Raw genomic sequence first — 17,449 nt, 5'->3', positions numbered from 1 at the left:
CCCTTGATAATAGATAATGCGAGAGGAAGTTTGTAATGATCACTCAAAAGGCAATGAAAAGTTTTCACTTTCAGACTTTCAGGTTTAATAAAAACAAAAAGCATTACTTAAGTGAACAAATATATATTAGTATATGCACTCACCAACCACTTTATTAGGTACACCTGTAGACCTTATTCATCCGATTATCTAATTAGCCAGTCATGTGGCAGCAGTGTAATGTATAAAATCATGCAGATACGGGTCAGGAGCTTCAGTTAATGTTCACATCAACCACCAGAATGGGGAAAAAATTGTGATCGCAGTGATTTTGACCATGGCATGATTGTTGGTGCCAGATGGGCAGGTTTGAGTATTTCTGTAACTGCTGATCTCCTGGATTTTCACACACAACAGTATCTAGAATTTACTCCGAATGGTGCCAGAAACAAAAAACATCCGGTGTGCAGCAGTTCTGCATATGGAAATGCCTTGTTGATAAGAGAGGTCAACAAAGAATGGCCAGACAGGCCAGAATGCTATTCTGAGACGCAGGTTGGAGCTGTTTTGGCGGCACAAGGGGGACCTACACAATATTAGGCAGGTGGTTTTAATGTCGTGGCTGATCTGTGTGTGTGTGTGCATTATATATATATATATATATACACACACATACATACATGCATACATACACTGTATACACACACACACATAACGTGAAAAAATACTATTACAATTTCCAAAAAATAAACTGCTTCAAAGAGTTAAAAAATCCTCCATGTGCAGCAATGACAGCTTTGCAGATCCTTGGCATTCTAGCTGTCAGTTTGTCCAGATACTCAAGTGACATTTCACCCCACACTTCCTGTAGCACTTGCCATAGATGTGGCTGTCTTGTCGGGCACTTCTCACGCACTTTACAGTCTAGCTGATCCCACAAATGCTCAATGGGGTTAAGATCCATAACACTCTTTTCCAATTATCTGTTTCCAATGTCTGTGTTTCTTTGCCCACTGTAACCTTTTCTTTTGGGATTTCTGTTTCAAAAGTGGCTTTTTCTTTGCAGTTCTTCCCATAAGGCCTGCATCCCTGAGTCTTCTCTTTACTGTTGTACATGAAACTGGTGTTGAGCGGGTAGAATTCAATGAAGCTGTCAGCTGAGGACATGTGAGGCGTCTATTTCTCAAACTAGAGACTCTGATGTACTTATCCTCTTGTTTAGTTGTATCTGGGCCTTCCACATCTCTTTCTGTCCTTGTTAGAGCCAGTTGTCCTTTGCCTTTGAAGACCATAGTGTACACCTTTGTATGAAATCTTCAGTTTTATGGCAATTTCAAGCATTGCATAGCCTTCATTTCTCAAATCAATGACTGACTGATGAGTTTCTAGAGAAAGCTATTTCTTTTTTGCCATTTTTGACCTAATATTGACCTTAAGACATGCCAGTCTATTGCATACTGTGGCAACTCAAAAACAAACACAAAGACAATGTTAAGCTTCATTTAACGAACCAAATTGCTTTCAGCTGTGTTTGATATAATGGCAAGTGATTTTCTAATACCAAATTAGCAATTTAGCATGATTACTCAAGGATAAGGTGTTGGAGTGATGGCTGCTAGAAATGAGGCCTGTCTAGATTTGATCAAAAAAATGACTTTTTTGGAGAAAAAAAATAAATAAAAAAATGTATCATGCAAACATCATTAAAAAAAACATGAATGGAAATTTAAATATACAGTAAAGATTTAAAACAAGAACATTATTATTATTTTGATTACTACCCGAGTACCTTTACTAGAACCACCGCTCTTTGAACACGTCTGTCATTTGATTACGAAGAACTTCTTATTATTTCCACTAGAGGCCGCTCTATGTACACCCATCTGTCATTTCAGCACTCCCCTTTCAGTTTAAATTTGACAAATGTTCAAAAATCTGACACAACTACAACGCTATATAAAACTAGCTACTAGCTATATAAAAAGTTTTATTTTGTATTTTGTGTTTATGTATTTTTTTAAAAGATTCCTTTCTTTTCTTTAAATAATAGCATGTGTATTTAATTATTTTGTGCGTATTACGTTTATAAAAAAAAATTAAAAATAAAATTTGAAATATATGTGTCTTTTAACACCCTGTTCTAGATAGTCACATTATAAAAATAATGTTTTTATAAATTGTGTACATATATAGTAAACATTAAACATTACATAATGAACTGTATAAAAATTAAAGTCGTATTAGTAATGATAACACTAATCCATTAATATTTATCTATTATATGTATTGCAGTGAGTATGTATTATTAACAATAATAATACATGTGTTGCCCCTACACACATACACCAGCTGTGTTCAGTATTATTTTTTTATTTTATTTTTTTCAGGTCACATCCAGAGCGAGTTTGTTTCCGGTTGTGTCTCATATGTGAAACACTCAGCTGCACTAAAGTTGATTAGCTCATAACTGGCGAAAACAACGAGTTTGGGTGTTTACACATTTCTGAGGCGCTTCTTTTGGGTCCGTTGGGTTCAAAGCCAGATGATAAACAGTTTCTAGTCTTAAAATGAACTAGTTTAAGAAGGATCGTTTTCGCACCAGAGAAATGTCTGGATGAAGGAGAGACACACACACACACACAGAGGGAGAAAGAGAGAGTTTCTCGCCTTAAAGCTACAGGTTTTTTGTAATGACTGGTTAATGCGCGCATAATGGAATCGAAGGTAAGGATTCATGTGCCATATGATGGGTTAAAGTTTGTGATTGATATGTTTTAATCTCTTTGCACTGAGATCAGACAGTTTGGGCTGGCTAAATATTTCCAAACACACGCCGATATATTTGCTCTTTGTGTGTTATTAAGCTTCATTAGTTTCTTAGCTGACCTGTTGAACTCTCTCAAATCCATCTTAAATTTTAGCAAATTGAGCTTTTTCATTTTTAAACGCTGTTTAGGGGCTTTTCAGTAAACAGGAAAATGTGGCTCATTTCAAGTCTTGTGACATTTTTAGTGCGCCGCGTGACGTCATCTCGCAAAGCCTGTTGGGATATGTAGTGTTAATCATTGCCCAAGATTAGTTAATCATGGAGCCAACAAACTAACTAATTACCCATATCACTGGCACTCACTGCTTTCTGAATGCAGATCCTTTCTGAAATAATGTGTAAAGTCTCAAGAGACCCAGTGATGACTGTCTATTAAATGACTTTATATTGCATTGCATTATTTTATATTGTACAATTTTTGTGTTCAATTTACATTCACCACTGTGGTTTTTGGACATGTACCATTGTATTCTTCAAATTACTTTTGTGTACCATATAAACACCAAATGGTACAATATGTTAATAATTGTACTACTGTAATAATTTTGTTCCATTCATCCATCGGATTCGATAGATCGATAGCTGTGACATTTGGACATTATTCAAATTTTCTGAACACTTCAACTTTCACTTTGAATTTAATTTTAATTTAGTTTTTACTTGTAATTTAGTAAGCCTGCTTTATTGCTTAATTTTGTCTGCTCTCTTCACTTTCTAAAGTGAATATGTTTCTAATGATGGAGAACAAACTCTGTGATGAGCTCATCCTGGCTGTTCGTCAGTCTGCTTTAATGAATTCCTCCGTCGTCTCTGTTTCTGTTGTTATATCCTGATTTTGGATCAATCCATCTGAAGTGGTCCAATAATTGTAAAGTTGGTTGCTTGACCATTTTTAATTTTCCTAATTTCTTTGGAGTGATTACCTCTATGTATTGGTATTGCAAAACCACCAGTTTTTTTATTTTTATTTTACTTGGTTTAACCACTACGGCCAACTTTGTGTCATGGCACACGACATATTTTGGTTATACAGATGTTTACAGAAACCTCACTATCTCAGCTCAGGATGGTCCTAGCTCCTTGGACAAAAATTGATCTCTAGAGCACATTACAAGGTACATGTACATTTACAAACATTTAGCACATTCTTGTTCTTTAGACTTAGAACTTAAGTCCTAATGTAATAATCAAGATTGCTGAAAGTTCCACTTTTAGGGTAAACTTATAATGGGAAGGTTCGAGTCTCTGTCCTAAATTCTTTTTAGGGGGTACCTAGGTAAGTATATTGTGCATGCAGAACATTTCAGGTTTGAGACTTCTCTTTTTTTTTTTTTTATGGGGGCGAGATAAAATTCCCCTCACTTTCGGGTTGATTATCTCTGGTGGGGGACCAGATAGAAACCTGACGTTTTTACAGGAATAAGTCCTCTATAGTAGCATTCTGCTGTAAATTTTGAGTTTGAGATTCCACTGGTTACAGAGCTAGGGCTAGTAGAAATCTGGGGAAAAACCTACTTAATTTATGCATTTTGAGAAATTAACAGATGTAATATAAGTATAACAAAAATGAACATTATTTTATGTGTTTTCATGTTTTATTAGAAGCTGTTAGATTTCCTCACTCAGTCTCTCTGAAATGTTGTGGGAGTGTCCAGTGGCAGTAGTCAATTTGGCAGGTGTCAGTTTTCTGAGAACATTGTTCATGGGAACCAGCACTTTGACCTCAGCAGACATTTTTAATGATGTTTTTGGTCCAGGTGGGTGGAGGAATTTTACAAAAACGTAACAGTTTTCCACGCTGATGTCCTCAACCAATGGTGTGTCTTTAGTTTCTCAGTCAGAGAAACAGAGAATTCATTCCTAGGGAGAACGACAGTGATCATATCTGCTCTGTCAGTCATAACCCACTGCTTAAAGGTGATCTTTTATCCCCTAGATTCCATAACTTATGGGTGAAGAATTCTCATTACTGAGAAGCAAAAAAAATCTCATTCACATTACTTCTATACAGTGATACATTTTCCTGTCCGTGGACACAATGATTAAATTTTTTATTAAAATCAGCTTCTACTAAAAATCAACTAATCGGGGATTAATATGTTATCGGCAATGTCCTGTCCGGTGCATTTTCGATAAGCATTTTTCACCCAAACAAGTGTCATTCAGACTTCCCTCGGACCTACTTCATTCATTTAAGCTTCACTGCTTTGAGAACGCGCGAGACGGAGGCTCCTGATTTTCGGCATCAGGTCTTCATTCAAGTAAGACAGGTTTATTTTAATTCATCAAGAGAAATAAAATGGTTTGATATATAAGGGTTTGAACCATTGCCACTGTTGCTGACAGGTTAAAAATCACTAGCTTCAATTCTAGCGTTACTGACGTGATATTTGCAGTGAAATCGTGAATCTTTCATATATGAAGTGTTCATTGCAGTATATTGAACCGTTTTTATGTATAATCATAAAGCCCTGCATGTGTAGTCCAGACATTTGAAAATGTTCAGTGTAGACTAATTTGTCCGCCATTTAGATCGGGAAATGAACTTGGGTTACGGATGTAATGAGTTTTTGGGAGGCCGCTCTCTGTAAAACTGTTCATTTAAATGCAATCCGCAAATAATACTAGCAACACAACGAAGAAGTCGGCACTCCTGAGAACATGTGATATTAAATATTTATTCATTGTCATTTTCACATTAATGTGGAAAAATCAGCATGACAATTGTAAAATCAGCACTTGCAGTAAGTACATGTTGAGGGAAAACACTTTCAAATCTGTAAACTTTGACCTCTGAGACATTGGTATGATATCTGTTAATGGACCATTATGGATTTAATTAAGATTGAATCGCGATATGGCCTTGCATGATTAGTAATCAAAGATTACTAAACAGTGTTTAAAACAGTCCCCATTGTCTGCTTCAGTCAGCAATGCACGAGCTAGAAGTAGAAGTAGTTTTAATTGTTAGTTCATGTAAATAACTTATTACAATGTTGATAACTGATGATGACAATGTTGATAACTGCTCGGTACATTTTCCTGCTTTTTTGTGCTTAGCCGATCACATGCCTCATCTTGTTCTAAAGTCAGTTGTGGGGGCATTTCTTGACAGATTTTGTGAGATTCACCCTTATAATTTGCAGAGGTGACATTTGTTCATGTAAAATGGCCTCAACTTATTTATTATACAAAAAAATAAAATATCCATATACCGTGCGAGTTAACTGTTAAACACATTAATGTTGAGGACATGTGATTTCAAGGGTTCCATTGGAAAAAATCCTTCCGAACAAGTTGGGCTAGTTTTACTCCATAAACAAATTAACCATTCCTGACACGTCTCAACACATTTGTTGTCTGTATATCCATACAGGCACAGGTTTTGTATGACTTCACGGCAGAGCCTGGTAATAATGAGCTGTCGGTTCAAGAGGGTGAGACCATCACAATTACAAATCAGGTGAGTCTTACATTTGCAAAAAGGCCCCGGCATACTCATACGAAATTGAAGAACGAACGGGTGTGATGTCATTTCGAATCAAATCTGGCCAAATTGAAGGTGTTTTTGAGTTTGTTTCTGTGGTTTGGAACAGCTCGCCAATACAAACTTTCAGGAAAAACTTTGTACCAGCTACCTAAACACCTTTTATTGATTGGTCCACGTCATCGGTGACCTGGAGCTACACCTACTTTGAGGTCATTGACTTATTCCCATTCAGTCAGATCAGATCACTCAGCAGGAACATACCAGCATGCAGAGTTACAGTTGAAGTCAGAAGTTTACATACACTTAGGTTGAAGTCATTAAAACAAATTTTTTTGTAATTAAAATTGTTATTGATTCAAAAGTACACAACAGAGAAAAACACAACACATACACATCAAATCAGCATTTATCCCCCACTAATATCCCTCCCCAATACACCAACCCCACCCTAAACCCCATCGAACACCCCTGTGGTCACATATAATACACACACACACAAAAAAAATAATATAATAAACATACATAATTAAACTAAACTTCTCTCTCCCCATCCCCTCATCGAGAGTCCCCCAAAAACGCTAAATAATTACCCCATTTCCTGACAAACATGCCCCCAAACCCCAGCCTTCTATTTGCCATCTCCTCGAACGCTGCCACCCTCCCCATCTCCGCACACCACTCCGGAAATGATGCTGCTCCATCTGACTTCATACCCCTTAAAATAATTTGTCTGCCTATCATGATACTGGTCAGAACCCAATTTTGTATATGTTTATCCCCCAAATTTATGACCGCTCCATCGCCCAAAATACAAAGTCTGAGGCAAAGTCAAATTTGAGTGCCCAAAACGTCACACAAACAACTCTGAACCTTTAACCAAAATTCTTGGATCTTAACACACCCCCAAAAAACTTTGTGTCTCCAACTTCTGATTGGCATTGCCAGCAGGTGGGTGTGTCTTTAAGACCAAGCCTATACAATCTAGAGGGGTTCCAATAGAATCTATGTAAAATCTTGAATTGCATAAGGCGCATCCTTGCATCTCTAGATGCAGACTTTTTTAGAATCCTAGCCCACACTCCCTCCAGTACCAAATTTAAATCTTTCTCCCATAATCTCTTGAGAAAAGTTGAAGCTCCGTCCCCCGGACTCTGAATTAGCAGGGAGTAACACACTGACGCTTTCTGTCTCCTGGAGATGAACGTAGTTTGGTATGAAAAGTGCAAATCAATCCCAGAACAACAGCATAGGACCAGATGCTGGAGGAAACAGGTAGACAAGTATCTATATCCATAGTAAAACAAGTCCTATATCGACATATCTCAAAACCACCATAAAAAAGCCAGACTACAGTTTGCAAGTGCACATGGGGACAAAGATCTTACTTTTTGGAGAAATGTCCTCTGGTCTTATGAAACAAATTGAACTGTTTGGCCATAATAACCATCATTATGTTTGGAGGAAAAAGGGTGAGGCTTGCAAGCCGAAGAACACCATCCCAACCGTGAAGCATGGGGGTGGCAGCATCATGTTGTGGGGGTGCTTTGCTGCAGGAGAGACTGGTGCACTTCACAAAATAGATGGCATCATGAGGAAGGAAAATTATATGGATATATTGAAGCAACATCTCAAGATATCAGCCAGGAAGTTCAAGTTCGGTCGAAAATGGGTCTTCCAAATTAACAATGACCCCAAGCATACCTCCAAAGTTGTGGCAAAATGGCTTAAGGACAACAAAGTCAAGGTATTGGAGAAGCCCTGACCTCAGTCCGATAGAAAATTTGTGGGCAGAACTGAAAAAGCGTGTGCGAGCAAGGAGGCTTACAAACCTGACTCAGTTACACCAGTTCTGTCTGGAGGAATGGGCCAAAATTCCAGCAACTTATTGTGAGAAGCTTGTGGAAGACTACCCAAAACGTTTGACCCAAGTTAAACAATTTAAAGGCAATGCAACCAAATACTAACAAAGTGTATGTAAACTTCTGACCCACTGGGAATGTGATGAAAGAAATAAAAGCTGAAATAAATCGTTCTCTCTACTACTATTCTGACATTTCACATTCTTAAAATAAAGTAGTGATCCTAACTGACCTAAGACAGAGAATGTTTTCTACGATTAAATGTCAGAAATTGTGAAAAACTGAGTTTAAATGTATTTGGCTAAGATGTATGTAAACTTCTGACTTCAACTCTGTTAGCGAGCAAGCTGGTGCAAACTTACCTACATCTCTACGATCGTTTGCGTAAAGACATTTTCCAAGACCATGCCACGTGGGGGGGGGTTGTTTAATTAGTCTGCAGAAGGAATCACATCTACTCAAAACTGCCTATTGACTCTGTTGTTTGACATGCTGCTTATATCATGTGCCATCTGCAGCCGAAAGCTATTCACACTTCTACCCAAAGTGAGAGGTGCCTATTTTTATCATTCTTTTGTCTACATTCTGCTGAAGTACTGCTAATTCTAAGAGTACTAAGAGTGGGTAAAACAGCTTCTTTTTCTGATCTTGTGTGAATCATGCTTTGTAAGACATGAAGGCATTGATAATGCATTTTAATTTCACAGTAATTAGGGATTTACATGTTGTCTTGTGCGTCCTCATTTTTAAATGTTCCTCTAAACGCCTCCCCCAGTGGCGTGGCCGGTGTCTGAATGTTCGCAAACATTATGTCGTAGCTCAGCAGTAACTTTTTGGCTCTGAGTGAAAGAACTAAGAAGCACTTCGCCGTGAGTATGCCAGGTACTTAATGTTGCATAACACCTGATTCTGCATGTATGCTCTGAGAGATAACATGTTTATGAGTTTGTGTGGATGATTGATTCTTTCCCTTCTGTTCCCAGAACATTGGTGGAGGATGGATCGAGGCACGGAACTCCAGAGGAGAGGTCGGATTGGTACCAGAGGACTATGTAGAGGTAAGTAGCCATCCAATATGGATTTTTTCCATTGAAATAAAATATCTGGAGAGAAGGGTGGCCAAATGCCGAAATATCTGTATACTGTACATCAAATATTATTAGTGGCCTACCGATATGGGTTTTTTTAAATGCTGTTACATTTATTTAATTGCTGATATACCATATATGTACAAACTAAGTTTAATCTTTACTTTATCACTTTATAAAGACAGGGCAAGTCCTGAGAAATTAATGCACATGGAGGGCTGGTAAACCATTTACTCTCTGTATAAATAGTCAGGAGAGGTTCAGGCTGTAGCTGGCCATGCACACACATCTCTCTCTCCCCTCTTGACCTCTTAGAACTCACAGCTGCACAATCATACCAACACACACACACTTCCTTCATTTTATTCCGTAGAGAACCAAACAAATGAGCACAAACACTTCTCAAAACCTACATTATGTGGAAACATTATATTGGCACTATATTCATGCTGTTTAGCCAGGGGGGAACTGGCCCCCACAGTGAGCTTGGTTTCTCCCAAGGTTATTTTGCTCCATTAAACAACATCTTATGGAGTTTTGTGTTCCTTGTCACATCGCCTTCGGCTTGTTCACTGGGGTTCTAAATACAATTATTATTATTTAGCTATTTAATTATTAATTTTTATACACAATTTGTATGTATGTATGTATATACTGCATGTATTTATGTACACTGGTGGCCAAAAGTTTGGAATAATGTACAGATTTTGCTCTAATGGAAAGATTTTATTCACCAAAGTGGCATTCAACTGATCACAATGTATAGTCAGGGCATTAATAACGTGAGAAATTACTATTACAATTAAAAAAAAAAAAAAAAATCAGAACTACTTAAACTACTTCAAAGAGTTCTCATCAAAAAATCCTCCATGTGCAGCAATGACAACTTTGCGGATCCTTGGCATTCTAGCTGTCAGTTTGTCCAGATACTCAGGTGACATTTCACCCCACACTTCCTGTAGCACTTGCCATAGATGTGGCTGTCTTGTCGGGCACTTCTCACGCACCTTACAGTCTAGCTGATCCCACAAAAGCTCAATGGGGTTAAGATCCATAACACTCTTTTCCAATTATCTGTTGTCCAATGTCTGTTTCTTTTCCCACTCTAACCTTTTCTTTTTGTTCAAAAAACTGAAAAACTGAGTTTAAATGTATTTGGTCTATGTAAACTTATGACTTCAACTGTATACAGGGATGCAATTTAATGATAGCATATGAGACATACCCAAAACTGCTGAATTAAAAGACTGTTTATGGTACACAATAATTACTCCCAAATTACATTCCAATTACCCTCAAAAAGTCTTTCACTGTATATGATATATACAGTAATCAAATTTTAGGTTGGCATATGAGACATACCCAAAACATTTTTAAATTCAAATAACGTTTACACAATTTTTGCTCAAAACAGTCAATGCCAATAATATCAAATTGGCAAAATATCAGTCAATTTGTCTGGCCGTTAAATCACTTTGAATAATATATAAAAGGTTTATTATTAATTAAATGTTCACTCAAAATATTTGAAAATGCACACTTTGAAGTTTAGACTGATGTTAAATGGACAAACGGGTGCTGAAAATAATCTGAAAATGGCTAATTATTAGCCAATTAATCAGCTTTACCGATATAAAAGTCTGTTACTTGGGGTAATGCCGGCTAAATACTTTACAGGCATGCAGAGACTCTCACTCTCTCTGTTTATCTTTTCTCTAGTTCTATTTGTCTCTCATGCTTTAACACACATTCGTAGAAACACGTGCACACACAGGGTTTTCAGTGGTTGATTTATATCTAAAGGAGCTGGAAACTCGCTGCTGGAATGTGTCCTGTTTGATCAACAGGAAGTGTTTTCTTTTCCTGTGGCACGCTAAAGTTGGAAGTGTGTGGCTGTGTGTTTGGGGCATATATAAGCTAATATTTACATTTGTTAGTGTGTGTGCCAGAACTTTGGAAATGTTAGATACTATATTGTCATGTCTTCTGTAAAGGAGACGCAAAATGAAAAACAGAATCTTTTGTTCTTTTGAAATAAGAGCACTCGCTATGTTAACATTCTCCAATGCTCACAAATCAAAGCTCCTCCCTAGTGCACCCAAACCATTTATGAAAAGTAAGGTGCAAAATTGGGTCGTTTCAAAAAGCTTGTGACTTCACAACTAGGAGCACATTAACTGCCCACATATCAACGTAGATTTGTGTATTAAACACAGCCTGTTTAATTCAGAGAGAAGTTAAAAAGGTGTAATTTAAAACCGAATTGCTGCTGTTTGTGGTTCAAGAGACCTTGACTAACATTTTAAGTGCACTTTAGGTAAATCAGTGCTTTAAACGTGTAGAGTATGGCCTCTTTAATGAGGACATTAAGCTTTCAGATGTTCAGATGTTGAGAAAGCTACAGCTGTAACTTTGTGTTCAGTCCAATACTCTGTGTTTAATCTTTACTTTATCACTTTATAAAGACAGGGCAAGTCCTGAGAAATTAACACACATGGAGGACTGGTAAACCATTTACTCTCTGTATAAATTGTCAGGAGAGGTTCAGGCCGTAGCTGGCCATGCACACACATCTCTCTCTCCCTCTTGACCTCTTAGAACTCACAGCTGCACAATCATACCAACACACACACACTTCCTTCATTTTATTCCATAGAGAACCAAACAAATGAGCACAAACACTTCTCAAAACCTACATTATGTGGAAACATTATATTGGCATTATATTCATGCTGTTTAGCCGGGGGGAACTGGCCCCCACAGTGAGCTTGGTTTCTCCCAAGGTTATTTTGCTCCATTAACCAACATCTTATGGAGTTTTGTGTTCCTTGTCACATCGCCTTCGGCTTGTTCACTGGGGTTCAAAATACAATTATTATTATTTAGCTATTTAATTATTTATTTTTATACACAATTTACAATTACACAATGATGACTCTAAGACTTTATCGATATTACAGTTTAATTTTCTGTTAATGCATGATTTTCTGTAAAGCTGCTTTGAAACGATGTGTGTTGTAAAAAGTGCTATACAAATAAAAATGACCTCCTCAAATTTCCTAAACTTGAAATTCTGTCATTGAAGGAGTAGTTAACCCAAACCAGAAAATTCTGTCATCATTTGCTCACCTTCATGTTGTTTTAAAACCATATGAGTTTATTTCTTCTATGGAGTGCATTACGGAAGTAAAGTGGATTATGAGCAGCATTTCATGTTGAATAATAATTATATGAGTTGTATTTTCCCCAATGTGAATGTGTCTCTCCCTGTTCTCATAGATCAACCAGGCTCAGCCTTTTACCTCTGGAGGAAATGCAGCCCCCCTCGACTTCTCAATCTTCGACAGTCACATGCCAACTTCAGCCAGCACCCCACAGGTAAGACACTGTGAGATTTCATGCGTGAAATGATTGTCCTTTGATTAATGCTAGACCACAACAGGTTATTTTTTACAATGTTTAGAGAGTCAACTTTATTTATAATTTCCAAAATGTGTTCGATCTGTTCATTCTCCGTGTAACACTCCTTCTCTGTTCATTTCTCCAACTGTTCAACTTCCTGAGAGGAAGTGAGTAGGAAGGAAGATTCCAGTTCTGAAGCATAAAACCACTTACTCAGAATGTAGAAATGCGTATGCAAGCAAACTTGCATAAGACTGGTGACTGGAGTCACTCAGCACGCCCTGGATTTGAACTTGCGACTCCAGGTGTGGTAGTCAGCGTCTTGCTGAGCTACCCAGAGTTGTTATTTCTTGTTGTGCTGCTCAAACAGATTGCAGTTCGGTTTGGTGTCATAGAAATTACACTCGTTAGCTTCAAATTTAAAAAACTTGTCTTTTTGGGGCGGTTGGTAATGATTATGATACATCGGAATGGATCACATACAACTGGGCTATCAACTGAAGATTAGACATGATGGTGTTATCACAAAGCCTGAACCTGATTGAACAGTTAAGGATAGACTTCAACCTAATGGCTTCCTATCCTAACCGAATTCATGTTCTTTTCTGAAAACTGATAAAAGATATGACAGCAGCAGCAATGTAAGATATTTATGGATCATTGTATATATGCGGTACAGTTAACCACAAAAGTCAGGTCCTACATTATTAGTTATTAACCAAGTGACATTTATTTGTAGGTGGGTCATCTTTAGCAATGCTTTGTCAAAGTGTTTTCAAAAGTCTGAGACCATTAGTGAAAATGCTTGTATTTTGCATTACAAATTAGATGGCATGGACTCCACAAGTTTGTGCAAAAACTCATTGTATGTAAACTTCTGACCCACTGGGAATGTGATGAAAGAAATAAAAGCTGAAATAAATCCTTCTCTCTACTATTATTCTGACATTTCACATTCTTAAAATAAAGTAGTGATCCTAACTGACCTAAGACAGGGAACATTTTCTATGATTAAATGTCAGGAATTGTGAGAAATAGTGTTTAAATGTATTTGGCCAAGGTGTATGTAAACTTCTGACTTCAATTGTAGGTGTTGTTTGCAAAAACAGCAATGTCTCTGCTATTGAGAAAACAGTGGTTTGAGTGGTTACTGTGTAAGGTCTTTTGTTTAGGGCTCTGTTGTCAGGGTAACCCTTCCCTTTCAGACGCTTTATGATGATGTCACACCTCTTTCCCCCAAGGTGGATGTAACTCAGCCGGAAACCCCAGTAACCCCAGTTACCCCGGTCTTCTCCTCCACCTCCCCTGATGAGGTACCCAAAATGCCAGACAGCATGATGGACTCATCCTGGAGCCCTCCCTTACTTTCACTAACATGAGCATAACTTAAACTCACTGTTCTTGGGGTCTGACTGTGTTCGGCTGAATTGGTCCCCGTTGTTCACACTAAACAACTACTGTATAAATCACACCAAATGATCAGTCACACATTGATCAATCTGATTAGCACTTTTCAAAATCGTGGTCACATCACAGTTTATCTGCTGATTATCTGACCGTATAAAACTTGCAAAAATGCAATGATTCAATCACTGTGAAACTGAATAAATCAGTTTCAATAGCTGCTCCTGATTTGCTTGACAGTTTATGTGGCAGTATGCAAATTTAGATTTTAAATTCAGAGGCTTTTTTTCATGTTTATTTTATTTATTTATTTATTTCATATTTTTATGTTTGTTGTTGTTGGATGGAAAGTATCAGTATTAGACTGTTATTAATTAAATGGTTAAGAGTGAGCTCTAGGTTTTTGGGCAGTTATTTATCAATTCAACACTATCAGTAATCAGTCACAAGCAGGTCATATGCATGAAAAGGCCTGTATTAAATTATTATTTAATATTATTTAATTATAATTTAGCATTATTCACCTACTGTTTATTTTGATTTATTGTTAATTTAATTATTATTAATTATTTAATTAAATATTAACATTATATTTATTAATTAATTTGAATTATTTTTATATGAATTAATACAAGTGATATAATTATTGATGTTGCTATTATCAGAAATCTATTATAAGCATGTAAAGGCCCATATTAAAAATGCATAGTTTATAAATGCATCATTATTATTTAATTATAATTTTCTATTATTCAACTCTTGTTTATTTTAATAATAATTTAGTTTATTTATTTGTTAACGTTATTTAATAATTTGTTAATTATTTGAATATAGATTAATATTAATTTTCTAATTATTAAAATGTTAATATCAGCTTTTTAGTAACTTAATATAATTAGTAAATACCTACCAAAATGTAATCTGGAAAATGTAAAGCTTGTTGGATGCATTGCACACGTGTGAAATGCTTGCGTTTTGTATTTACGGTGGCTTTAAAAAAAGATTCAGCTTTCAACAATTAGATTAAGGTTGCCAATTTAACATGTTAATTTAGTACAATTATAAAAAATAAAAAAAATAAAAAAAAAAATATGCAATTAGAAAATGAAGGCATTTAATCATACTTCCTGTCTGAATTATCTTCATTTGGGGTTTTTTCACAGCAAATATTAATATGGGATTTGTTTTTGTGATTAATGTTATGAATCAGCATATCAGGTCGTTAATTGTAGTTTTTTAAATTGACAGCCCTAGATCTGTCGCATTCTATTGCACTTACTTTCTGTAGTTGTTTTGAACCCAAGAACGTGTCTTGCACAGACAGTGAACAAACTCGTGACAAATAAAAATACAGATATATAATATGAATGAAAGAAACAGACTGAGCTGTGAGAAAACAGAAAGCTTTTTTTTTTTTTATTCCCCTTTTTAAAATAAGGGTGACCTATTTATTTTATTTATGTATTTATTTGACCTATTATTATTATTATAAATTTTTTTTTTTAATGCTTCATCTGTATAAGCCAAAAATTTCCAGACACACTAGCACAAAAACACACCTAAATCTCTTCCATCATGCAAACTCTTTCGCCGCATGGTGCTCCTGTCTCAATGCATGATATGCAGTTTTTGCATGAGTACACAAGTAGAATCCAAACAGACAGTAACTTGCCTGACTCACTTTTTGACTTTGACTGATGCATGTCTATCGTTAACTACGGAAAATAAACGGAATGATATTTGCAGAGCACGAGGTCAGAGGTCATCATGCTATTGAATGCGACTGGATGGTGACTTGAATGACGCGTGTATGTGGGTGGCCAGATGGTGACTGGGAAACAACACTTACAGTCTCTGTCACCGTGGCTTTGTGCGTCTGTCATCAAGGCCAAAGGACCATTGATCTTACACAAACATAGACAAATGAAAGCTTCCATTAGCCTCTGTCTATTCAACATTTCCATCTTTGTACGTATATTCTACTGGTTTTCTTAAGTCCTCGAGTCAATCAGCATCCTAAATTAGTCTTTCATGACAATATAATAATAACTAAAAGTTATTATGGTGCTTGTCATTGGATGTGAGTGGGTTGTTGTGTCTTTTGAAAGTTTTTCAGGAATTACCATTTTGCTGATGGGGAGAGAAGGCTTGTATGTCACAAGCCAAAATGACTTGTGTTATAGAAATTGTGGGCATATGTACTCCCAATACATGCACACAATAGAAAGATTGTGGCTGACCTCCATCAGTCAAACATGAATTGAATGTTTAGAACAGAAATACTTTTGAAAGATGATTTTTCTTATATTCAAGAAAGACAGACATGTGCTATGGTGTGAAAAGGAATTTATTAAGAACACACAGCATATACATTTTCAACAGCAGTACTGGTATATAAACCCAATGGATGGCAGGGTCAGAAATTAACTCGGGCTAAGGGCAGAAATGGCATCAAATGTCAAAGACGCCCCAGAAACTTAACATTTGGGAGTCAAAAATTTGCTCAGTTTGTTTGTTTTTGCTTTCTTTTTTTTCCTCCCCTTTTCTCCCCAGTTTGGAATGCCCAATTCCCAATGCGCTCTAAGTCCTCATGGTGGCGTAGTGACTCGCCTCAATCCGGGTGGTGGAGGACGAATCTCAGTTGCCTCCGCGTCTGAGACCGTCAATCCGCGCATCATATCACGTGGCTTGTTGAGCGCGTTACCGCGGAGACATGGCACATGTGGAGGCCCACGCTATTCTCTGCGGCATCAACGCACAACTCACCACGTGACCCACGGAGAGCGAGAACCACACATTATAGCGACCATGAGGAGGTTACCCCATGTGACTCTACCCTCCCTAGCAACCGGGCCAATTTGGTTGCTTAGGAGACCTGGCTGGAGTCACTCAGCACGCCCTGGATTCGAACTCGTTACTCCAGGGGTGGAAGTCAGCGTCAATACTCGCTGAGCTGCCCAGACCCCATTGTATTTTTTTTTTTAACATGTTATATTTTTAATAAAAGTTTATTCTTGGCCTTGGGTGAAATATTCTTTTAATTTTAAAGTTAATTTCTGACACTGCAGGGCGACCATTGTACCACAGGGTTGTATTCTGCATGATATTGTTACACAATCTCATTCTCTCTCCTGTTTTCTTCTTTTCAGACAAGTAACGGTAATGACCCGTGGGCAGCTTTTGATAATAATCCCTCTGGCGGGTTTTCGAGTAACTGGGCAGCTCAGCCCGAGGGCACAGAGACAGGCAAAAGCACCAACAATGCATGGCAATCTGGGGGACACGGGCACCCACAGGCCTACCAGGGTCCAGGTAAATTCACCATTAAATGTGAAATATGTCATTTCTGCACCACTAGCGTTCATCAAATAAAATTTGCTAAAGTCATTACTGTTGTCAA

At 37.1% G+C, this 17,449-nt stretch overlaps 1 protein-coding gene across 2 annotated transcripts in view; it reads left to right on the top strand.

Annotated features, from left to right (window-relative positions):
* The first annotated feature begins 2,381 nt into the window (after positions 1-2,381).
* The window catches only part of LOC127416139 (sorting nexin-9-like), a 35,050-nt gene continuing 19,982 nt past the window's right edge, over positions 2,382-17,449 (top strand). Inside the window, exons 1-6 of one of the 2 annotated variants that reach the window (XM_051655301.1) lie at positions 2,382-2,703; positions 6,183-6,269; positions 9,139-9,213; positions 12,523-12,621; positions 13,887-13,958; positions 17,199-17,361. In XM_051655301.1, coding sequence (XP_051511261.1) covers positions 2,692-2,703; positions 6,183-6,269; positions 9,139-9,213; positions 12,523-12,621; positions 13,887-13,958; positions 17,199-17,361 — 508 coding nt within the window. In that variant the 5' untranslated portion in view covers positions 2,382-2,691. The remainder of the gene's footprint in view (positions 2,704-6,182; positions 6,270-9,138; positions 9,214-12,522; positions 12,622-13,886; positions 13,959-17,198; positions 17,362-17,449) is intronic. The other variant, XM_051655302.1, reaches the window with a different exon arrangement.

The sequence above is a fragment of the Myxocyprinus asiaticus genome, chromosome 25 (assembly GCF_019703515.2).
Source record: "Myxocyprinus asiaticus isolate MX2 ecotype Aquarium Trade chromosome 25, UBuf_Myxa_2, whole genome shotgun sequence".
Classification (NCBI taxonomy): domain Eukaryota; kingdom Metazoa; phylum Chordata; class Actinopteri; order Cypriniformes; family Catostomidae; genus Myxocyprinus; species Myxocyprinus asiaticus.
Note: the sequence above shows the minus strand (reverse complement) of the source record. Positions and strands in the feature narration are given on the sequence as shown.